Source organism: Folsomia candida, unplaced genomic scaffold (genome assembly GCF_002217175.1).
Source record: "Folsomia candida strain VU population unplaced genomic scaffold, ASM221717v1 Fcan01_Sc040, whole genome shotgun sequence".
Taxonomy (NCBI): domain Eukaryota; kingdom Metazoa; phylum Arthropoda; class Collembola; order Entomobryomorpha; family Isotomidae; genus Folsomia; species Folsomia candida.
Window position 1 is genome coordinate 670,543 of NW_019091232.1, and position 23,321 is coordinate 693,863.

The 23,321-nt window shown below is 37.8% G+C and overlaps 6 protein-coding genes across 6 annotated transcripts; 1 reads left to right on the top strand and 5 right to left on the bottom strand.

Moving 5' to 3' along the window:
* Positions 1–10: 10 nt before the first annotated feature.
* LOC118433055 (putative diacyglycerol O-acyltransferase Mb3154c) lies at positions 11–7,088 on the bottom strand. Its single transcript, XM_035844611.1, has 6 exons — positions 6,802–7,088; positions 3,909–4,128; positions 2,887–3,139; positions 1,758–2,153; positions 958–1,242; positions 11–181 (listed from the first exon to the last, which is right to left on the bottom strand). The coding sequence occupies exons 1-6, from the start codon at positions 7,071–7,073 to the stop codon at positions 30–32; spliced, it is 1,578 nt and encodes a 525-aa protein (XP_035700504.1). The 5' UTR covers positions 7,074–7,088; the 3' UTR covers positions 11–29.
* A 391-nt stretch (positions 7,089–7,479) lies between these two features.
* LOC118433066 lies at positions 7,480–8,890 on the bottom strand. Its single transcript, XM_035844639.1, has 2 exons — positions 8,338–8,890; positions 7,480–7,906 (listed from the first exon to the last, which is right to left on the bottom strand). The coding sequence occupies exons 1-2, from the start codon at positions 8,678–8,680 to the stop codon at positions 7,755–7,757; spliced, it is 495 nt and encodes a 164-aa protein (XP_035700532.1). The 5' UTR covers positions 8,681–8,890; the 3' UTR covers positions 7,480–7,754.
* Positions 8,891–9,631: 741 nt separating this feature from the next.
* Positions 9,632–12,514, bottom strand: LOC118433070 (putative diacyglycerol O-acyltransferase MT1809). The gene is made up of 4 exons (XM_035844647.1): positions 12,192–12,514; positions 11,146–11,353; positions 10,485–10,719; positions 9,632–10,050 (listed from the first exon to the last, which is right to left on the bottom strand). The coding sequence occupies exons 1-4, from the start codon at positions 12,428–12,430 to the stop codon at positions 9,632–9,634; spliced, it is 1,101 nt and encodes a 366-aa protein (XP_035700540.1). The 5' UTR covers positions 12,431–12,514.
* Positions 12,515–13,549: 1,035 nt separating this feature from the next.
* On the bottom strand, positions 13,550–15,563 carry LOC110861350. Its single transcript, XM_022110458.2, has 3 exons — positions 14,584–15,563; positions 14,209–14,304; positions 13,550–14,105 (listed from the first exon to the last, which is right to left on the bottom strand). Exons 1-3 carry the CDS (start codon positions 14,642–14,644, stop codon positions 13,945–13,947), a joined length of 318 nt encoding a protein of 105 aa, XP_021966150.1. The 5' UTR covers positions 14,645–15,563; the 3' UTR covers positions 13,550–13,944.
* Positions 15,564–16,721: 1,158 nt separating this feature from the next.
* On the top strand, positions 16,722–18,590 carry LOC110861296 (troponin C). Its single transcript, XM_022110398.2, has 7 exons — positions 16,722–16,873; positions 16,959–16,986; positions 17,067–17,125; positions 17,203–17,284; positions 17,748–17,867; positions 17,934–18,065; positions 18,126–18,590. The coding sequence occupies exons 1-7, from the start codon at positions 16,871–16,873 to the stop codon at positions 18,149–18,151; spliced, it is 450 nt and encodes a 149-aa protein (XP_021966090.1). The 5' UTR covers positions 16,722–16,870; the 3' UTR covers positions 18,152–18,590.
* Positions 18,591–19,643: 1,053 nt separating this feature from the next.
* LOC110861353 (cuticle protein 70, isoforms A and B) lies at positions 19,644–20,903 on the bottom strand. Its single transcript, XM_022110462.2, has 3 exons — positions 20,653–20,903; positions 19,903–20,092; positions 19,644–19,818 (listed from the first exon to the last, which is right to left on the bottom strand). The coding sequence occupies exons 1-3, from the start codon at positions 20,782–20,784 to the stop codon at positions 19,808–19,810; spliced, it is 333 nt and encodes a 110-aa protein (XP_021966154.1). The 5' UTR covers positions 20,785–20,903; the 3' UTR covers positions 19,644–19,807.
* Positions 20,904–23,321: the final 2,418 nt, after the last annotated feature.

A 23,321-nucleotide genomic window follows, 5' to 3' on the forward strand; every position in this document is an offset into this window, starting at 1 on the left:
ATTTTACGTATTTATTTACACATTTATTTTCATACCGGGCTAATTTGTGCTTGCAAAAATGTAATTTGTTGTTCTAAATAGGTAACCAATTTTTTCACGTCGGTCTCACTAAAAACCGATCCATGTCCAGTGATCGAGATGGTTATATCGTTTAAATAGCTAACGGCAGTAACTCCGAGGCCTGAAAGTCATATAAAATTTTCCATGCATAATCTTACTCATAACTGCAAAATTACTTGCAATTTAGATCTCCCAGCGTATGCTCTCCAATTTTGAGCAAATGAGTGTGAATCGATGGCAAATTTAAGTAGGATAAAATTTGCAAAAGAGACGATCTACCAATGGGCACGTTTGGCAGAGAGATTTGCATCCGAAGAGGAGAAAACGCACCCAAAAGTCGACAAATTAACAAATTTTACACTTTCCAAAGCGTTTTCTACTCTAATCATTTAACCATTAATTTAATTATTATCTGTAACATGATTTGTACTTAAAAAATTCGGAAAATTTTGTTTGCGACGTTAATTAATCCCATTTTTATGATTTATAAATTTGTAATAGAGGAGAAAACGGGCACAAATTTTACACTTTCCTCATTTACTGCACGTTTTCTCCTCTATTACAAATTTATAAATCATAAAAATGGGATTAATTAACGTCGCAAACAAAATTTTCTGAACTTTTGAAGTAGAAATCAAGTTACAGATGATAATCATAAAATTTAACGGTTAAATGATTAGAGGAGAAAATGCGCATGAAATTACGAAGAACGTGTAAAATCTGTCGACTTTTCGGCGCATTTTCTCCTCTTTGGATGCAAATATCTCTGCCGCACGTGCCCATTGGGAGGTCGCGTCTTTCGCAAATTTCATTCTAATTAAATTTGTCATCGATTGACACTGGTTTCCTCAAAATCGAATCGCATACGCTGGGAGACCTTATCTTCTATATTCATACCAGTTTGTCCCGCAAACACGCCCATCCCCGTTTTCACCCCGATAACACTCACTCCATCCAAATCGAGGGCTTTCCCCGACGGAAAGTTGGTAAAATAGGAGGACGTTAACCAATTCCTACCGACGAGCCACACCCACCAGGCCGGCAGACAGCCAGCCACCTTGAGCCCGATCATTCCCAAGAGGGGAAAGGTTGACCGATTCATCTGCTCGTATTCCTGGGCACTCGCCCCCAGCCGTTTGATGGGGTCGGCCTCCCCCGTTTGCAAATTGAGAAGAGCTCCACCTATTTTTAAAGAGTTTCAGGTAACCGGCGGCAAGAAATAACTGCAAGAAAGTGGCTTCTTGCAGGTGTGTATTTTGACCTGGGAGAAATGCACGGTGCAAGAAACGACGCCTAACCGACGGAGTGGTTCCATACAGCGCGTGGCCAGATGGCGCATATTTGTCGCACTTTCTTGCAATTACTTGCACTTTCATGCTCCTCGAATTTCTTGCGTTTCTTGTTTTGCAGTGCAAGAAATATAAAAACCCGCAAAAAACGAAATCCCGAGTGAATCTAATCACTGCTGACCCCGTGCTTAGGGCGCAAGTAACCTCTTGCAAGAAATAACCGCAAGAAATTGGTTTCATGCAGGTATTTTGACTTGCAAGAAATGATCGGCGTAAGAAACTACGCCCCGCCGCGATATTTCATATGGCTGAATGGCACATGTTTCTTGCACTTTCTTCCAGTTTTTTGCACCTCGCGTTTCTTCCGTTTTTCGCTTTTGCAACCCCACAAAAAAGTAAATACTGTACCTAAATAATTTCGCAGAACATGTTCCGGATGACCAGCCAGCGGGGTGGGGACCAAAGTCGGAAAATTCGTCGGAATTATGACCGGATTTCCCTTAAAAATCATCAAATCTCTCAGCGCTCCAGCCAGAACGGAGTGAATCGTAGAGGTGAAAGTGACCCCAAAGTGGTTCTTGATATCTTTAATGGTCTCGAGTGGAATGGGTTTCGTGCACGCGGTGTGCATCCGATTTGTCGATGGGAAAAGGGGGGCGAGAAATGGGGGTGGTTGGAAGACGCGCTGAAGTAACGTGGCGCTCCCTTCGTAAACGGCACGAAGGGGAAACGTGGTCAGGAAGAGGATTGATTTCCAGAGGGGGCGGTTAAGGGGGCGTTGTTTTCGCTGTGATGGTTTATTTCCTGGATAAAAAATTATTAAAAATTATGGTTTCAAAATCTGGTCATCGTTTCGATCAATTCTATTTCAAAGATAGTTCAAAATTCTACTAAGAATCGTCTTTTTTATAAAATCTTATTAAAGTAAATCGCCAAAATCGTCAAAGATCAGTACATTTTTAATCATCTCGGGTCTGGGAATTTATACGAAAATTCTGAACGTCTCAATTTGCCTCACATAAAATATGTGTCTCACGACACACATGTGATCTTACTGGAATTTGTGAATCTCAATTTACCTTCAATATGTATGTATCTACAAAAATTTTATAATTTGGTCTCAAGCTTATACGATTTTTCTGAAAATTCTGAATTTAATCACGTAAACAAATAAGGTTTTTGAAATCATTTCTGGCCTCTGGGAACTTATTTTAAAATTCTGGACGACAAATTTGTAGAGCAGTGAGTTGATTAGTAGAATGGCGTTGAGTTTTTTTAGCCAGTTTCAACGAGTTCCAATTTTTCTGAAGGCTTCTTAAACTTGAAATCTCCTTAAAAAAGTGTCAAAATTTGGAGTGGATATTTTCAAAAAATTGGGAACGACCTGCTCCACAAATTTCTCGTGCAGAATTTTAAGATAAATTCCCAGAGCGGAGAAATGATTAAAAATGTGCTTATTTTGATTACGATTTTAGCAATTAGTCGTACGTTCATGAAATCGACTCGTAGCCATAATTTGCATGGAATTCATTCATACCGGAAGTATAATTTTTTGAGGACAAGTTACTGAAGACGGAGACGAGCGAGAACCCATCGGCGAGGGAGTGATGCAATTTTGTGAATAAGGTCGACCTCGAGGTAAAATTGTCCCCTTTTTCGACATCTACATCCACCAACCACATCTCCCAAACTGGTTTATTTTTAGGCCATCCGCTCTGTAGGAGTTGCTCGTGGAATTTGGAGAGGGCTTCGTCCCTCAAGGATTCTGAGGCGACTTGGATGCGGTGATACTGAAAATAGTAATTAATTAATTAGTTAATTAGTTAATTAACATAGGACTCGATAACTCCTCGTCAAAATCAGCACATTTTTAATCATTTCTCCGCTCTGGGAATTTATTTTAAAATTCTGCCCGACAAATTTGTAGAGCTGAAGTCGTTCCCAATTTTTTTAAAATATACATTCCAGATTTTGACCCTTTTTGAATGAGATCTTAAGCTTAAGCTTAAGAAGCCTTCAGAAAAATTAAAAAAATATGTATACATAGACTCCAGATTTTGATGGTTTTTGAAGGAGGAGATCTCAAGTTTAAGAAGCCTTCAGAAAAATTGGAACTCGTCGAAACTGCCTCAAAAAACTCAACGCCATTCCATCAATCAACTCACTGACGGCAAATTTGTCGTCCAGAATTTTAAAATAAATTCCCAGAGAGAAAAAATCATTAAAAAATGGCTGATTTTGACAATTTTGCTGATGAGTTTTGAAGTCGATTTATGAAATATCGGAAATAAAGTATTTTAAATTTAACTTAGGTTTAGAAAAATTTTAAAATATGGATGGACTAAAGAGAAAATGAGAAAATGTATCGATTTTGCAATGAGTGATCGATCGAGTCCTATCTTAATTAACTGCTAATTAGTAAAAAACAACTAAACATGCTCGAAAATTTCCTACAAATCTTCGAAAATTCACGGAAACTTTCAAAATTCCCGAAAAAGATCAAAAATCCGCCCCCCGCTTTCCTGGCGTTTGCACCACAAGTAAATTATCATGACATACTTTGACATGTTGACTGAGATCGAAACTTGAGTCCCACTCCCACCAATGGTATCCTCCCCAAGGTCGGATAAACTGTTGGAATTCTGGATACTTGAATTCCTTGGCGTCGTCGTCGTCCCCCTTTCTGACGGAGATTATCCGCTCCTCGAAAATCTTGCGGAGACGACCAATCTCCATCCGTTCGTCTAATTCGCTTTCCAAAACGATGTTGATGGTCGGCCTGAAAAAAAAATTGCACAATTTTTTCAGAGTGCGGATATGCATTTTTCGAAAAATCGCTGAATATTTATGAGAAAAATATCAAAACAGTTACAAAATATGTAGGAAAAATAACAAAAATAAGAATTTGAGAAAAATCTGTAGTTTCTTAATCTAATTCTGTGAATTTTTTGTGGTTAAATTTCTTTGTGCAAAATAATGTTGTCGCACATCGTTGAAATCACTACCATAAAATGACAGTGTTAAGTTCTGGGTCGGTCCGTAAGTCAATGCAAGTCGCCCCGTAGAGGAGACAAAGAAGGAAGCGGAGCAAACACTGCATGCATGAATGCATGAACTGCTACCCCATACATACATCAACTGATCAACCAACCATCATTACTCATCAATAGTGGTTATCATGATAAGTGATCGTGATAAACACTATTAATTAATTATTTTATAGCATGACGGATTTTTCGCTTTGGGCACACCCCCCACTGGAACTCTAGAACCCGGCCTTGGCCGGGCTATACGCTAGTATTTTCATAATATACTTATAACTTATTTTTGGAAAATATGTAAAAAGCTTTCCGTATTTTTCAAATAGTACCGGAAATACTGCAAAATACTTACGAACTGTGTACGAAAAAATGAATAAAAATCTGAATTTTTGCAACATTTGTATTGTTTATTTAATACTAACGTATAGCCCGGCCAAGGCCGGGTTCTAGAGTTCCAGTGGGGGGTGTGCCCAAAGCGAAAAATCCGTCATGCTATACTTTAAATAATTCCCAGTGGAGACTTCGTCGTACTACATACATACATCAGAGTGAGGGTTTGCCCCAGTCATACTGCATTTTAATTAACCTGGTCACAGCACAATTTGATTTCCCCCTGTGGGAGTAGTTGAATAGCTAATTACTTAAATTCCCGTCGTGTGGGAGTAACTGCATAGCTAACTATTTATATTCCCGCGCTTCACGCTCCCGTTCAGTTCCATAAACCCCAACTTCTATAATTAACGTCAAACTATTGACGGATTCGGATTCAGCGTCAAAAATACATTCGAATTGATATGCGACATCACGGATAAGCCATATTTGGCTGCCACGGTCACGGGAAGGTCACGGGGGCCTCGGAGGTCAAAACCATTAATGGCGTTGGATTCAGCGTCAAAAATACATTCGAATTGATATGCGACATCACGAATAAGCCATATTTGGCTGCCACGGTCACGGGAAGGTCACGGGGGCCTCGGAGGTCAAAACCATTAATGGCTTTAGATTCAGCGTCAAAAATACATTCGAATTGATATGCGACATCACGAATAAGCCATATTTGGCTGCCACGGTCACGGGAAGGTCACGGGGGCCTCGGAGGTCAAAACTATTAATGGCGTTGGATTCAGCGTCAAAAATACATTCGAATTGATATGCCACTCGCTGTGGGTGGAGTTTCTCAAACTAAAATAATTAATTAATAGTGTTTATCACGATCACTTATCATGATAACCACTATTGATGAGTAATGATGGTTGGTTGATCAGTTGATGTATGTATGGGGTAGCAGTTCATGCATTCATGCATGCAGTGTTTGCTCCGCTTCCTTCTTTGTCTCCTCTACGGGGCGACTTGCATTGACTTACGGACCGACCCAGAACTTAACACTGTCATTTTATGGTAGTGATAATTCTCTGGATTTGTTTGTGTTGTGGATTTCTTTGAGCAAAAAAAATGTTGCAAATATTTGCAAAATATATGTATTTAAAAAATTATTTACGTATTTTTATAAGAATGGCAGAAATATTTTTTAATAAATTACCGAATTTTCTGGGCATGAATGAAAGAATGAATTGTGGGAAAAGTGTTCAAGCTAAACGACGTTACTTTAATGTTTGAAAAAATAATTAACTATTATTATTCCATATTTTAGGTTAAACTAAAATAAAATATAAGTTTTCTTCAGTAGTTAGTTTCATGTGCTCGCTGAAATATTTACGAAAAAAAATCATAAAAATCTGAATTTTTATAAAATTTGAATTTCTGAATTTAATGCTCTGGACTGGATTATTTGTCGTCCAGTTTCGTTGAGCAAACAAATTTCGTCTCATATCGTGAAAATATTTACAAAATATATGTATTTTTGAAAAAAATATGTTAAAGATTTACGTATTTTTTAAATAATAATGGAAATATTTATATTTCTGAAAACCTAGAAATATGTGCCAATATGTAAAAATATATTTAATTTTTTGTGCTCTGTGCGAGTTAAGGAACACACCCACAAAGTTTGACCATCGTTCGTCATCAAATGAAAAAGTTTAAAATAAATAGTACATATCCACCCTCTGATACACTGTCAACCATTAGAAATCTACGCAAAGTTATTGATTTCTCGGTATTAAAATTATGTATACCGCTCCGTAAAAATTTGGTAAAACTTTAATACTTCACGGTATTATTTATCAATACCACTTTGGTAGCGTCATATATGTAAAGTCATTGATTTCTCGGTATTAAAGTTGCTACCGCTTGGTATTAAAATTATGTATACCGGTCCATAAAAATTTGGTAAAACTATCAATACCACTTTGGTAGCGTCATATATGCATGAATACCACTTGGTATTATTTTAATACTGGATTTCTAAGAGTGAAATTACACCCAAAAAAACGGTCCCACTTTCTACATACCTTTCCCTGCAGTAAACCGCATCCCCGGAAAATATCGCGCCTCGTGCCGTCACCATTTTGGTCAACTGTGGTCTCACCCAGGGTCCGACGCTTTGCAGGAGACGCCGGTACAGGAGGACCAGCACGAGGGGTCCAACTGCCACCGGAAATAGAACCACCACTCCAACCACGGATAACATTATGGTGACCAACTTGCTAAAAGTGGCGAAAACGAGAGATGTCGAATTTGCTGGAATTGTCGAATTGTCGAATTTGCTGGAAATTGCGACCATCTTGACAAAAGTAATGCAACGAAAGGAATGAAATGAGATGAAAATTAATAAGATTTCGCGAATGTGCAAAGTTCAGTAGTGCAAAATTATGTATGCATTTCTTTTACGAGTCTAGAAATTCCCAACATTAACATCTTTACTTTTGCTCACTAAATCATATAAAATTCTGTATTGAGAAGTTGTATACCTACATACATATCTTAAAAATTATGCATTTTCCACCTTTTTTGGGCAACAAAGATGTACATGTTAAAGGAGCAAAAGTAAAGTGGTCCCATTGTGCAAATCTGTGCAAAAAATAGACAAAAGTTGCAAGCTCTACTGCTTCTTTGCGGTGTAGTGGTCAGTTTGGTTGATTGCAACTATTGCACGGAATTACCCATCATTAATATCACCATTCAAGCAATAATATTGAAGATTTCGTAGTTTTTTATTAAGTCCAAGAATCAATCTCGATGTTTAAAATGATGTAATACAAATTCTGGAGAGAGCAATTATCTAGTTCGGTTTCGTTGGTTAACAGGTTTCTGGACTGGAAAATACTGTCTTGCTTTTTGTACATGACTCGGTTTTTGTAACAAAAAATCAAAATCAAACTTTGATCCCGATAAACTATGTAAATACCACTCTTGATTTATGATATCATCCCATCATCCCATCAACCTCTAAATCTTCTTGTCCTTACACTGGAACAATTTTCGAGTACAGAATATTAATCTGCTCTTCTAAATGGTGAGCCATTTCAGCCATATCGCTCCCACTGAATAGCGTTCCATCCCCGGTGACCGAGACGTTGAACTCGTCCCGATACGTAATCACGCTGAAGCCAAGGCCTGGAAAATCCAACCAGGCCAAAGTTATTAATTACAATTTGCATGCATTTTCTTGGGGCAAATACATACTTGCCAAAATACAGTATTTAGAGGTCCGTTCTTCCCAGGGTTTGGATTTCCGGGGCTGTTATACCCACAAAAAGACGAAAATCTACGTGGAGAAGGCAACAGTCGTACGAAAATACGGGTTTTGTGAAGAAATTAGTTTTTATCGCTGTCAAAATCCATTGTTTTCACGATTTTTAAAAAAATAATGTATTTTGACCCCAATAAAAAGTTAATTTCATCACAAAACCTGTATTTTCAAACGACTGCTGCCTTCTCTACATAGATTTTCGTCTTTTTGTGGGTGTAACAGCCCCGGAAATCCAAACCCTGGAAAAAATTGACCTCAAAATACTACTATATTTTGACACATCTATAGGTCTCACCAGTAGGTCCGACATACAACCCAACGCCAAATTGCATCCTCCACATCGGAACAGAATCCACGTTCAGTTCAACCTTTCCAGCCGGGAAACTCGTCAACCAGGCTGAAGTGATCCAATTTCTGGAGACGAACCTCATCAACGCCACGGGAAGAGATCCGATCAGCTTGAGTCCCATTTTATTTAAAAGCGGAAAGGTCGACCGCTTCATAACGGCGACGTCTTTGTCACACGCCTTCAACCGTTTGACTGGGTCCCCTTCTTGAATGGGGAGCGAGGCGATTGCGCCGGCCATATAGTTGCGCAGCGCGTGTTCCGGATGACCCGGAAGTGGGAAGGGGATCATAACGGGGAACTGGCAATAGACGTGTCAGACATGTTTTTTACCGATTTTCTTAAAAAAATCAAGTACATAACTTAACGTAGGACTCGATGACTTATGCTTATCGTTAAAATTATAGCATATTTTTAACCATTTATCCCCTCTGGGAATTTATTTTAAAACTCTGGACGACAAATTTGCCGTCAGTGAGTTGATTAATGGAATGGCGTCGAGTTTTTTGAGCCAGTTTCGACGAGTTCCAATTTTTCTGAAGGCTTCTTAAACTTGAGATCTTCTTCTTACGAAAATGTCAAAATCTGTAGTGCAAACTTTCAAAAAATTTGGGACTACCTGCCCTACAAAAAGGTTTATATAATTATTAACTAACTAATTTTGATAAATGATTCAATTTAAAATTTACATATGTATTGGTAAATATGTAGGAGTTTGATTGCTTTTAACGCCGATAATTAATTACGCAAAAAATTTATTCAAAATAATGAAATATCGCCAGATAAAAAAAAGATTAGGGCGACTAGTCGGCATCTTGTAAAATTTAACCAAATATTTTTAGGTCTGGCAAATTCGTGCTCATAAAAATAGAAAAGAGATGTGATGTCACGGCAAAGATAAATGTCTTCGATTTCGACATCGGACTGGATGATTCGGTGTTAGAAATCTGCACATTTTTAAATATTTCTCCGCTCAGGGAATTTATTTTAAAATTCTTGACCAGGTCGTTCCCAACTTTTTTTTAGAAATATGCACTCCAGATTTTGACACTTTTTGAATGAGACCTCAAGCTTAAGAAGCCTTCAGAAAAATTGGAACTCGTCGAAACTGGCTCAAAAAACTCAACGCCATTCCATTAATCAACTCACCGACTGGAAATTTGTCGTTCAGAATCTTAAAATAAATTCCCAGAAGAGAGAAATGATTAAAAATGTGCTGATTTTGGTGATAAGTCATCCAGTCCTATGTTAAGTTACTAATTTTTTTAGTGCAGTTTTTAAGAAAATGGGTAAAAAAAACATGTCTGACACGTGCCTTGTGCGACGCGGTCGTGCCGCCCTTCGAGATCATCAACTCCCTCGTGGCGCCGGCCAATGCAGCGTTGACGACGGACGTGAACGTGACCCGGAAATGATTTTTGATCGCTTTCACCTTGTCGACGGAGATGGGTTTGGTGCAAATGTAGCGCATGGGGGACTGATGTTGGTGCTTCGAGGGGACGAGGAAGGGCAGCGAGACGAACGGGCTGTAACGTTGGACGGTGACGCAGCTCAGTTCGTAGGCCGTTCGGAGGGGAAATGTGGTTAAGAAGGCGACCCTTTTCCAGAGGGGGCGTGAAACTGGGGCAGGAATCGGATTTTCCAGGGAGGAATATGGAACATCTACATATTTACGAACGGAGGATATATTTAACGTATAACTCGTCGCCAAAATCAGCACATTTTGAATTATTTCTTGACTCTGGGAATTTATTTTAAAATTCTGAACGATAAATTTGTAGAGCAGGTTGTTCCCAATTTTTTTTAGTATACACTCCAAATTTGATACTTTTTGGCGGAGGAGATCTCAAGTTTAAGAAGCCTTCAAAAAATTGAAACTCGTCGAAACTGGCTCAAAAAACTCAACGCCATTCCATCAATCAACTAACTGACTGCATATTTGTCGTCCAGAATTTTAAAATAAGTTCCCAGAGACGAGAAATGACTAAAAATGTGTCGATTTTGACAATTTTTTAGGGACGAATCATCGAGTTCTACTTTTAATTGAAATATGTACAATTATTCAGGATATCTGCGTGTCACTATTTTGTACGTACCAGCAAATTTGCTGAAAAGCGACAACAATGAGTACCCATCCGTCAGAGAGTGATGCGTCTTGACGAAAATGGTCGTCCTCGTGGGGGAGGACGAACCTTTGTCCACATCGACCACCCAAATTTCCCAGATTGGTTTTCTCTCTGGCCATTCAGCTTGTAAAAGCTGTTCATGGAATTTAGCGAGGGGTTCGTCCTCATCGCCACAATAATCCGGCCCAAGTTCGATGCGGTGGTGCTAAATAAATGACTTGGCATGAACATCTATCTAATCTGTTACACTAATCCTAACTTAGGATTCCTAAGAATGGCGTATCTCCCAGCGTATGCTCTCCGATTTTGGACAAATTAGAGTCAATCGATCACAAATTTGAGTAGTATGAAATTTGCGAAAGCCACGATCTCCCAATGAGCACGTTTGGGAAGGATACTTGCATCCGAAGGGGAGAAAAATAAAGCAGTAAACTTGGAAAGTGTAAAATTTGTCGACTTTCGAGCACTTTTTCTCCTCTTGGGATGCAAATGTCTCTGCCAAACGTGTCCATTGGGAGACCGTGTTTTTCGCAAATTTCATCCGAATTAAATTTGCAATCGATTGACACTAATTTGCTCAAAATCGGAGAGCATACGCTGGGAGACCTCCATTCTGAGTTGACCTCGTCACCTTGACATGGTTCCAGATGTCAAAGGTAGGATCCCACTCCCAAAAGTAGAAGCCGCCCAGGGTCGTAGGGAACTGGCGAAGTTCGGGATACATCAGACTTCCATCGTCCCTTCGTGCCGAGAGGATTCGTTCCTCAGCAATCTTATTGGCTTGGTCGATATCCAACCGGCCGTTGAGTCTGCATTGGATGACGATGTTCACTTTTGGCCTTAAAAAGTATAAAATTTGCATCATTTTTTATTTTTTATCTTCTAGCTCGAGTCAGGGCCTATGTACCCATTAAGTTCGTCTGTCTGTCTATCGATTAAGCTCGTAAAACTTATCCAAGGGGAATTATTTGGTCAAATTTGTTAGAATTTTGTATTTGGTATTTGTATGTAACTCGATTTTTTTAGCCCGAGTCAGGGCCTATGTACCCGTCATGGTTGTCAGTCTATCGATTAAGCTTCTAAAACTTTTTCAATCGACAATATCTTTCTGTCAGAAAGATAACAACTTTTTAAATAAAGAATTTTCAGAAATTTAAATTTTGGTAGATTTAGACGCCATTAGGAATAAGGTAGGATTTGCAAAGGGCAATTTAGTATATACAGATTTTGAAGAACTGCTTAATATTTGGGGCTAATACAAATTTCTGGGAAAAATGAGCAAAAATGGTGTCCAAATCGTGTCTTCGAGTCAGGGCTTATGTTCCCATCGTGGTAAAACGTATAAAATCAGCTTGAAATTTTGAACAGGAGTATTTCGAATATTAGAACATTTAGAAAAATTAGGAATTAAGGTTGCATTGCAGATAGCAAAATCTAGTCACGGCTTATCTACCCATCGTGATTGTCTGTCTATCGATTATGTCCGAAAAAACTTTTCGAATCGACTTGAAATTTTGGACACATACGTAAAATATGCAAAATTGGAGTCAACTTGGGAGATAAGCAAAATATTTATGTGGGAAAAATACAAAGAGGTGTCGCGGTCGTATGATACCCACCTCAATTTATGATAACCTGACTCGGGCTAAGTAAATAACGCTGTACTTTATGTTTTACCTTTTCCTCTCGAAGAGCGCATCCCCCGAAAAAATAGCACCTCTCGAAGTCACCATTGCCCCCAGTTGAGGTCTCAAAATTGGCCCAATCTTGTTCAGAACGTATCGATAAATTAAGACAGGGACGAGAACTGGGGTCAGCAGAGGAAGACTGACCAGATTTATTAGGGTGACGAGCACGATACAAATTTGGGTGAAAAGGAAACGGAGTAAGTTTCCGAGCAGGGTGCAGTACGCCATAATTTCGTCGATTATTTAAATTACTTATCAATTACTAAACTGCTTTTTAAAATTTAACATTTATCAAACCACTTGTGCTTTAGATTTGCTGCATGAAAAGACAGTAGTTTAGAGGTTAATTATATAATTAAGTAAGGTGGGTAGCAGTGGCCGCGGAAGCGTGGGTGGGGACAGAGGGACCATGTCCCCACGGTTGTTCGCTGTCCGCATCATGTCCCCATCTTGTGTAAACCCGTCCCTCCCCTAGCCTACAATGTTAACGTCCCCAGATGTCCCCACCGCTTCCGGGGCCACTGGTGGGTAGGAATTACCCACGCCATTATTTGCCCGTACTTAATAAATTATAGGCTCACACCTTCATTTTCTTCGTGATAAGTGGTGACACGCACGCCAAATTTTTATAGTGTCACTTCGTGAGAAAGGAAATACCACCAAGTTAAAGTTATGAATTATTTAGTCAATTAAATCTTGGTAATGAAATGACACGACATTTTGTCCATTAATCACGGGGAAAAGAATGGAACAAAACCACCATTCAAACTAAACAAAGTTGTCATAACTTAATTACCAAAGTGAAGGAGATGAAGTGACGAGGTGGGGATGACAAATTAGTCGACAAATGCGAAAAGTGAGTGACATGAAATTATGTATGCAAAATATATTTAAACTAATTTTATGTTAGGTGCGATTTATGATAAATTACAAACTATTGAATATTCCATAAATTACTTACAACTAATTAAATATTAATTACGAGCTTAATTACCAAAGTACAGATGAAGATGATGTGACGCGGTGTGGATGACAAATTCGTCGAAAAATGCGAAAAGTGAGACGAACTTATGAAAAATATAGTTAAATACACTATTTCCACTAATTTTATGACATGATGAATTACAAACTATTGAACATTTCTATAAATTACTTACAACTAACTAAACCTTAATTATCAGTCAAGATGAAATTATGCAAACTATAATTAAATATATTTATCATAATTTTATGCTTATCCTCCAACTACAAACTAAATATTCTACAATTCCAGTTACAAATTACTTACAACTATAATACTCACAAAAAAACTAAAATCACTCCCACAAAAATCACACATCATCACAATTTACATGCAAAAAGAAGTTATAGATTTTATTACCCAACCACACTACGACATGACATTAGTGGTATAATTATGAATGAGGGGTATAAACGGTCTTGTAAATCGGAAATGATACATACATAGCTTCGGCAGGATAGACAGAGCTCAGTGTCCGCACACAGAAAGAAAGATGGGGACACGAGGGGGGGATAGACGAAAAAGACAGATTTTTTACCAGCGGGGTCAACTCAGAAGGAGAAGAAGAGGGCAAGCCGCCCCCACCAGCGGAAAAGAGAAGATAAGCGACAGGACAGACGGAAAAGAAGAGAGGATAGAAAAAGAGCGACATTATAATTTTTATACGTTATTACAAGAAAAACGGTGACGACGACGAAGGTGACGAAGTGTCGAAAAGTCCTCAGCAGGCCTTCACCATCACGGAGTTGTACGCCCGAACGACGGAGGACGACGCCAAGATGAGGAGGATTCCGGCCGACAACATCGAAGTCCCGGCGTCAGCACCACCAGCAGCAGCAGCCGCAGTAGTTTCGCCACCGCCCGCAGCTCCGGTTTCACCACCTGGGAAAATTTTAGGGAGAGAAAAAAATCGTTACAAAAATTGTGGATGAAAGAAAAACTTGGAAATTTTGGAAATTATTTATTTATTTGACTGCTTGCTTACCACCAACAGGGGCAGGTGCACCTCCGGCTGCTGTGGTCATTCCAGCTGGATGAGAGACTCCTGGTGCTGCTGGTTCTGATGCTCCCGTCTCTTGACCTACATGGCACAAAAAATTAGCGTTACTCAGTACTCTCAAACAAGTGATGGATAAGGTTAAATCAACAGATAAGGTCGATGACCTCGGAGGACGAGGGGGAAGGAAAAGGAGACGGGAAAAACTTGGTTGTTTTCACACAACTGACAGATAACGTGAAATCTCGACAGATAAGGTTATAACTCTCACGCAACTGACAGATAAGGTCAAATAACCAGATAAGTTGCATGACCTCTGAGGAGGAGGGCGGAAAAAGAGGAAAAAAGAGTGAAAAAACGTACCAAAAGCCGCTGGGAGTGCCGCCGCGACGATAAGGATGGCCAAAAACGTTGCATACTTCATCTTTCTGGTTGAGTTGGGGTGTGGTGTGGTTTGATTTGATTTTGAAAGCACCGAAATTTTCTTGAAGTTTCTTCTTGACGAGGATCGAATCGAGGAGAGAGAAAAATTGAAATGGGAGAGAGCAATTTGAGAGAACCTTCCAAGTCAAAAATCCAAAGTCAACTGATTTTTTGATTGTTCCTGACCTCCGTAAGTCACCTCGGTTCGTCTGGAAAATCAGGCTTGGAAAAGACCAATCAGAAACTGGGGAACTTTTGATTGGTCAGTTTTTCCGAAAAGGCGTGGCCAGACGATGGTTTTCGTCGCTACGACGGCGAAAATTTGACCTTTGGAAAATTTTCCAAAATTTTCACGTCTTTTGAAAGGTCAAAGTTTTTTTTCTTGTCTGGTCCGCCGCCACCACAGTTTTTGAGACAGAGGTCATTTGGAGGAAATATGGATGGAAATTTTGGGAATTTATATTGTACAAATTATTTCAATTTTATGAATGTGTTCGTGTTTGACTTGATGACATCACCAAAATCGTCAAAATCAAATGATTTTTATTGATTTCTTCACTCTGGGAATTTATTTAAAATTCTGAACGACAAATTTGCAGTCAATGAGTTGATTGATGAAATGGCGTTGAGTTTTTGAAGCGTTTCGCTGAGTTCCAACTTTTCTGAAAACTTCTTAAACTTGAGATCTCCTCCTTCAAAACGTGTCAAAATCTGGTGTGTATATTTCCTAAAAAAAATTGGCAACGACTTGTTCTACTTGTTGTCCAGAATTTTAAAATTAATTCCCAGAGCCGAGGAATGATTCAAAAATGTGCTAAATTTGACGACGAGTCACCAAGTCATATGATAATTAAAAATTTTGAAAGATTTCTCAAAATTTTGCAAGAATCTCCTCCATTTGATGCGGACACTGATGTCATCTACGTTGTATGAATATTACCTCTCCGTTAAATCTTATTATGAACGGCGTCTCACTAAGGGGACGTTCGTAAACCTCGTAACGCAAAGGGGGGTGGGTGGGGGGCAGGGCCCAATGATATCGTGCCTATGTGACACATGTTAAAGGGGGTGGGTGTGTGTCCAAAAAATCGAAAATTTGCGTTATGAAGTTTACGAACGTCCCCTAATAAATTACATAAAATCTCAATAAAGTTTAAAATTGACTCGTAGAGAAATTATTAAATTGCACAAATTTCCACAATTTTCTAGATGAGGTATCGAGTCCTACATTAAATAAATTATCTAGCTACAAATTTTAGGAAATTTTGGCCCAAAAATGTCGAAATCCTGCACCACAAATTGTGGTCCACAATGCACTGAATCCTGCTTTCTCGGTCATCTTACTGCTTATCATCATCATCATCTCTGTACCACACCACCAAACATACTGCGTCTTCGTCACGCTATTTTTTCGTCCCGTTTCCTGTATGTACATACATACACCCAATTCATCCATGTCTCCCCTCTTCTCATCAGTGGCCGCGGAAGTTGAGGGGACATTGCCATTGTAGGATCATATCTGTTCAAAAACTTAGTTTTCATTCAAAAGTCAGTCATCCCGATTTCTGAGTGAAGATTTTCATTCACATTCAGTTATTTTCTTTCAAAGTCGTTTCATTTCACTTCATCTGGCTTCATTTCTTAATTCGACCCATGTATTAAGCATATTGTGAAAAATGAAATGAGTGAGAAATCCTTTCATTCAAAGTCATTCATCTGAAATGACTGAATTCTTCAGTCATTTTCATTCAAATGACAGGAAATTCATTTTCATTCACTATCATAATCAGCACATGAATGAAAGTGAACAGGTATGGGCAGAATTATGCGGACACGAACACCCGTGTTGACATTGTCCCTCTGTCCCCACCCACCCTTCCACGGCCACTGCTTCTCATATAACATCGCATAACTACGCAAACCCCAAGAATATGATGCATACCACAATATTCCATTTTGCACGCCGGAATTAAAAAACAGAATCTCTCAAATCTGCCTAAAAATAGAATAATGCATAAAAAACGGGCAACTTTGCATATTACGGATACATATTTTTCTCTCGTCTTCTAACTTCTCCCTCCCCCGAAGAAACCGAAAAGTCGATCTGCTTTTCACCCATCCACCACCCACGCCACGAAAATAGCAATCTGCACATCCGACATATTCATTCCAGCAGCGAGGACGAGAGAAAAGATCATCGTGCATATTACATCTTGCAAACCCAAAAATGGTAAGGAATCCGTTTTCATAAAAATAAAATATGGACACAATTTTGAAAAATTATGGTTTAAAATTGGTTTCCAATTTTTTTCAAGGCGGACTTGGACAAGGAACAGATTGCGAGTGAGTGAAAATATTTGGAAATTTTTGAAATTTTGTGACGAAATATTTTGTAATGCATTATTTTGACCTGAATTTCCTAGTTTTGAAGAAGGCGTTCGACACCTTCGCCCAGGGAAAGGACTACATTACTCCGGATATGGTGAAAATTTTGAATTTTAATCCAAATTTCGAGTCGTGAAAATGAGACAATTTTTTGAAACTTTTTTGTCTTACAAGGTTGCCTCCATTTTCCGCATGATGGGTACCGCCTTTACCACCGAGACTTTGAAGGAAACCATTTCCGAGATTGATGTCGACGGTGATTAGTGACACGATTGAAAATATGCTGGGATGACCAGAATGCTTTATCAAAATACAGCATTTGAGTTTCCGTTCTTCCCAGATTTTGGATTTCCGGGGCTGTTACAAGAAGACAAGAATCTACGTGGAGATCGTAGAAGTCACATGAAAATACAGGTTTTGTGAAGAAATTGACTCTTTATCGATGTCAAAATACATTGTTTTCACGATTTTCAAAACATGAAGTATTTTGATTTTGACAACGATAAAATTTCTTCACTAAACCTGCATTTTCGTGTGACTTCTGCCTACTCCATGTAGATTTTCGCCTTTTTGTTACATGTGGGCATGTAAAAGCCCCGGAAATCCAAACTTTGGGAAGAACACGGGGCTCAAAAGACTTTATTTTGACAAAGTATTGCAACTGTGCAACCTAGTGCAACCTAGTGCAAATAGTGCAATTATTTAATTGATATATTTAGGATCTGGGCAAATTGAGTTCGAAGAGTTTACCATCCTCGCTGCTAAATTCATTATTGAAGAGGACGACGAAGATGTCCAGAAAGAGTTGAAGGAAGCGTTCCGTCTCTACGATAAGGATGGTACGTGGATGATTGATAAGCCTACAAATGATAAGCGTGAACCGTGATGTACTTCTTTGTGCGCAGGTGCCGGTTACATTTCGACCTCCGTTTTGAAGCAAATCCTTCACGAGATTGATGACACGTTGAGTGAGACGGATTTGAACGGAATTATCGAAGAGATCGATGAGGATGGCTCGGGAACGGTGGATTTTGATGGTAAATTATGAAAAAATATTCGGATTTTTTGACAAATTTTGAACTATTTTTGGGGGACAGAATTTATCGAGATGATGACCGGTTAATGGAGAAGTACGAGCCTTGACCTCAACCAAAAAATTCGACCTGCATCCTACATTGTTTTCGCCTAAATGTTCTGTAGTAGTCAGACCGGAAATGTGAATCTGTCCTTTTTATCCTGTCTCCTGCACCTTTATTTCCACTTCAAAAAATGACACAGTGTAGACAAATCAAAGACAAATTAGCGTATAATCTTAACCCGTTAACTAACCAAAATATGACCATTTACAAAATTACCTTTAATTATTTAACCGGTGGAAATTCATTCTTCAGAAAGAAAAGGGAGCAAACATTCGTTTATTTAAATAGTTATCTACTTAATGATGTTTATTTTCTCGTGAAAATTAAATATGTAATTTACATAATAATCTAATAATATTTATCAATTTACAGTATTAACGAGACTACTTCGGACTTAATAAAAGTGACTACAAATAAATAAAAGTGAGGAAAAGATGCATACTTATTAGGCACGCACCTAATTTGTAATTTACATATATGCAAAATTTCAATAAAATGCACCACCGCTCTCAAATTTCAAGTAATAAAATGCATTTTAAGTAAGTTCGGAATCATAACAAACTTTCGATTAATCGAAAATTACGAGATTTGGGTCAGTTTTCGGTTATTATTACGCGAAAAAAGATGCAAACTTCGTAAAAATGAGAACAAAAAGTGGGGAAAAAGATGCATTTTGCATATTATTGTCGAACTGATTGATGTATAATGCGCAGAATTTCAAGAAAATGCGTTTTAAATCATAAATCATGATCGAAATTACGATACGTAAGATTTGGGTCGGTTATTACGTATTACGCGAAAAAAGAGATGAGAATCTTCCCCACATCAACAATTTTTTGTCTTTTCTCTCGATGACAGCAGCTGCATTTGACATTTTTTTGGCATATGTAGTAAAATCCTTTCAGAGGATAGAGATGAATGCGAATATGTAATGTATTTATTTGCACAGTTGACAGTGAGTGAGACAAGTTGGATGCGTCCCAGAAAAAATGACGATAAATATTGGCAAAATAAGTAAATACGTTTTAAAATCACATCACAGTTTGTCTTTAATATCTGTTCCTTTATGGATAAGCCCACAACTTATCCATCCTCTTATGATAACATCCTCCTTATGACCACATCCTTATGATAAGTACATATAAAAAGGTTAAAAAAATACTGAGAGAATGCTTAAAGTGGGGAATTTGAGATTTACGAAAGAAATAGAGAAGGATGGCGTTAAAAAATTGAGATGATGACGACGACGCCACGAAATTTGCGACGACAACGCCACGAAATTTGAGACGACGACGACGACGCCACGAAATTTTGAGACGACGACGACGCCACGAAATTTGAGACGACGACGACGATGCCACCAAATTTGAGACGACGACGACGACGCCACGAAATTTGGGACGACGACGACGACGCCACGAAATTTGAGACGACGACGACGACGCCACGAAATTTTGAGACGACGACGACGCCACGAAATTTGAGACGACGACGACGACGCCACGAAATTTGGGACGACGACGACGACGCCACGAAATTTGAGACGACGACGACGACGCCACGAAATTTGAGTTGACGACGACGACACTTAATAAATTAATTATGGGCGCAGAAAGATCACGATTTTCTCCCCAAAACTTTTAGTAATGACCTGTTCAAAAAATTGACAAATTTTAGATTTCTTATTTCCCCCAAAAAACTCAACATAATTCAAAAATTTGAATCCTTCACGTACTGAATCCATGTCCATAACCGTGCCCATGACCGTACGCGTAATGTGGCGCGTGATGTACGAGGGGGTCGTGGTGCACGACGGGCACGTGGACGGGGACCGCGACCTTGTGCACGACCGGGACATGTTTCACGACTGGCACGACGGGATGATAAGTTCGGTGCTCGTGATGGTACGAGGTGGCAATTGGGACCTGAAAATTAGTTTCAAAATTAATGAGAGAACATTTTTTGCATAAAATTTAACAATTTCCTGGAATTTTTACAAATTTTTACCCAGTTCGACGTCGCAAACGTTAATTTTGTACAATTTAATATATTAGTTGTACTACAAGGTTTGGCGAGCTTGAACTTGAACTTGGGCAGGAACGTGATTAGTAGCATTTTAAATTTAGCAAGTACTTTGCAAATTCAATATATTTTTTACATCTATCAGCTTCGCGTATTAGCTTTTTTTACTGACCTTGGAAAAAATTAGTTTTAAAATTACAACCAATTAATTAATTAGCTGCAGATTTAAAACTAATTTTTGAAATTATTTACTTTAGCGAAAAGATTGCAAATATTTTGCAAGTTCAGAATTTACATCTATCATTTTCGCGTATTAGATTTTTTTTCCTGTCATTGACAAAAATTTGCTTCAAAATTACAATCAAATAATTAATTGCGTATAAGTTTGCAACTAATTTTTCTTATTAAAAAATTTTTAAAACTATTTTTTTTTCAAATTTTTGAAACTAATTAATTAACTGACCTTATGCACCACTGGGACATGGACGGGAACCGCGACGGCATGATGATGTCCATGACCGTAACCTCCATAAGCGGGCAAAAATCCGGCCGATGTGACGCCCAAGAAGCAAGCAAGGAGTAAAACGCACTTCATTTTTTTTCGAAAACTCGGCTGGTTTTTTAAAAAAAGTTCAAAATTTGTCTGTGGGTCTGTCTGTCGAGCTATCGAGTGAGTGAGTGAGTGAGTGTGAGCGAGTGAGGAGGATGGCGTCAAGTGGTGGTCCTTTTATATGGGCAGTGATATCAGGGCGTCATTTAGTAAGAGGGACCTTCTCATCCAAGTATTTATCACATGGTTGAAGGGAATGTGTACTTCAGTCACGTTACGTTACGTTACGTTACGTTAGAAAATTAAGTCATTCACACATAGAGCGAGGTATGTACGCTACGCACTTGATCCAATAAACAATAAATACATACTTGACAGCGTGTGCGAATTTTTTTTACAAAAGAGTGACAAAAACCCAAAGTTTTGCTTAATGGATGCCCAAATTTCCAGAAAATTTCAACTCTTCCGGAACTATATTTCCTAGACTTAAAATTAAATCTTAAATTTGCTTAACAATGCGAATATTTTACATACATGCATAACAATAAGTTTGCAACAGCATGTTTGCGATTTCTTTTTGCAAAAAAAAACAGCAAAAAAGCAAAGTTTTGATGTGGATGACCAAGTTCCCAGAAACTTTCAAGTTTTCCGGAACTATATTTCCTGGAATTGGATTGGTACACTGTATTTTCGTAAACCTAACAAAATATGGGTATCTTATCATATCTACATACCCAGATACGTAAGTAAAGATCGATTACGAATAATTATTTCTTAGTTTACATAGTTTACTACGCGACAAGTACTACATACGAGTGGAAATTATGGCATGCGTATCTTTACATACGTATGTACGTACATAATTGCATCTTTATCTGCACTACGCGGTTACTTACTTAATTGGGTTGACATTGAATTAAAGTGTGATAAAATAGTTTCATAATAGTACAATAATTTGATGTAGTGGTGGTTATATCCTACTTTATCTACTTCTTATTTGTCTCTTTTTTGCCAAATTTGTGTAACTGAATTATTGATCTGTTCCGCACGATATGATACAATACAAATTTAAAGAAGAAGCTAAAACTAAGGCTAAATATTTCCGTGTGTAACATATAACAATACATATTTAGCTAGATTTGCCATTTTTTGCACTACTCTTTGACAATGGATCTTCAATTCGATTTGAGATGATCTATGATGAATTACTCACTTTAAAAGAGTAGTAACTAGTAGTAAGAAATTGGTAATTGTTGTTTTGGTCGTGTTTTCGTCGTTACTTTACCTTTACATTGTCGTTGGTTAGTTCAATTCATACAAATTCACACGCATTGAGAATTACATAATAATGTGTCATTCATGATGTTATCTTGGCCTGATATTTAAAAAAAATGTGACATTGGATACGATTATTGTTTCTTATTAATCTATGTATAGCTTATTTTATTAATTTCTTCCCCCCAAAAAAAACAATACACATTAAATTTGACGTCCCAACCCTTGCTAATAATTTGCCATAAATTAGTACTTTTCGCTATATTTTGCCATGTGTCCAGTGGCCGCGGAAGCTGTGGGGACGTTAGCATTGTAGGATAGGGGAAGGGACGGGTTTATATAACATGGGCAGATGATGCGGACATCGAACAACCGTGGGGACATTGTCCCTCTGTCCCCACCCACGCTTCCGCGGCCACTGCAATGCACATTGTATTAATATCTACATAATAACTAATCCAGCTAATTTTCATTAATTTTTCCCCCAAAAAACAATACAGATCGTGTCTAATTTGACGTCTGAACCCTCACCATAAATTAATTCTCACATATTTTCACCATATTTTGAATGTCATATTAATAATCTGCATAATAAATAAGGTGTCCCTTAAATTTAAATTAAATACCTGAATCTAATGTGATTTATTTACGAGGGAATAATTTACAATCAAGGGAAAAAAATTGTCATGAGAAATTCTGAACTTTACCTACATTAATTTCCACATGTGTATGAAAAGGATGCTCAATTCCTATCAGAAAGAGAAGTCCTACGAATCGTGTGTGTGTCCTTGAACTAATTTCATTTTTTCTGTCTTAAAAAAATTAAACCCAATTAAATAATAAGATTAAGATAGGAACAAGAAAATTGTGACCCAGGCGTATTAATTAATTTGTCATTGTATTGTTCTCTTAATTAGAATTGTAATGATTTATTGGGAGGACGTAGAATTTTCAAGATTTTTTGTATGACTTCGTATTTTATCAAGCATTAGTATTTTTAAAGTGCAAAGTTTCTAAGAAAAAAAATCATTTAAAATTTTTAACTTTAAACAAAACCTATTTAAATTTGCAACGAATATGTTACAAAATGTGTCAATTAATACATAATTTCGAAACGAGCTGTGCTGCAAATTTTAAATATTTTGTATGTACTTATAACTTGGAATTTTACCATGAATAATTTTTTAATTCAAAATTTACATATAAAGCAAAATGCATTTTAGATATTACATTATTTTTAACTTTAAAATATTTTCATTTTTAATTTCTAATGAATATTTTACAAATTTGTTGTTTTAAATTGATAC

Excerpts from the sequence above, each read along its gene's own strand:
- LOC118433066 (XM_035844639.1), bottom strand. The coding sequence starts at position 8,680 with ATGATCCCCTTCCCACTTCCGGGTCATCCGGAACACGCGCTGCGCAAC. Across the intron at positions 7,907-8,337 it reads GTTGTATGTCGGACCTACTG|GCCTTGGCTTCAGCGTGATT; the intron begins GTGAGACCTATA and ends TGGATTTTCCAG.
- LOC110861353 (XM_022110462.2), bottom strand. The coding sequence starts at position 20,784 with ATGAAGTGCGTTTTACTCCTTGCTTGCTTCTTGGGCGTCACATCGGCC. Across the intron at positions 20,093-20,652 it reads ATGTCCCAGTGGTGCATAAG|GTCCCAATTGCCACCTCGTA; the intron begins GTCAGTTAATTA and ends ACTAATTTTCAG.
- LOC110861350 (XM_022110458.2), bottom strand. The coding sequence starts at position 14,644 with ATGAAGTATGCAACGTTTTTGGCCATCCTTATCGTCGCGGCGGCACTC. Across the intron at positions 14,305-14,583 it reads GGCACTCCCAGCGGCTTTTG|GTCAAGAGACGGGAGCATCA; the intron begins GTACGTTTTTTC and ends TGTGCCATGTAG. Across the intron at positions 14,106-14,208 it reads TGCACCTGCCCCTGTTGGTG|GTGGTGAAACCGGAGCTGCG; the intron begins GTAAGCAAGCAG and ends AAATTTTCCCAG.
- LOC118433070 (XM_035844647.1), bottom strand. The coding sequence starts at position 12,430 with ATGGCGTACTGCACCCTGCTCGGAAACTTACTCCGTTTCCTTTTCACC. Across the intron at positions 10,720-11,145 it reads ACATCTGGAACCATGTCAAG|CACCACCGCATCGAACTTGG; the intron begins GTGACGAGGTCA and ends TCATTTATTTAG. Across the intron at positions 10,051-10,484 it reads GCTTTTCAGCAAATTTGCTG|ATGTTCCATATTCCTCCCTG; the intron begins GTACGTACAAAA and ends GTAAATATGTAG.
- LOC118433055 (XM_035844611.1), bottom strand. The coding sequence starts at position 7,073 with ATGGTCGCAATTTCCAGCAAATTCGACAATTCGACAATTCCAGCAAAT. Across the intron at positions 4,129-6,801 it reads GCGGTTTACTGCAGGGAAAG|GCCGACCATCAACATCGTTT; the intron begins GTATGTAGAAAG and ends TTTTTTTTTCAG. Across the intron at positions 3,140-3,908 it reads ATCTCAGTCAACATGTCAAA|TATCACCGCATCCAAGTCGC; the intron begins GTATGTCATGAT and ends TACTATTTTCAG.
- LOC110861296 (XM_022110398.2), top strand. Across the intron at positions 17,126-17,202 it reads ACTACATTACTCCGGATATG|GTTGCCTCCATTTTCCGCAT; the intron begins GTGAAAATTTTG and ends TTGTCTTACAAG. Across the intron at positions 17,868-17,933 it reads CCGTCTCTACGATAAGGATG|GTGCCGGTTACATTTCGACC; the intron begins GTACGTGGATGA and ends CTTTGTGCGCAG.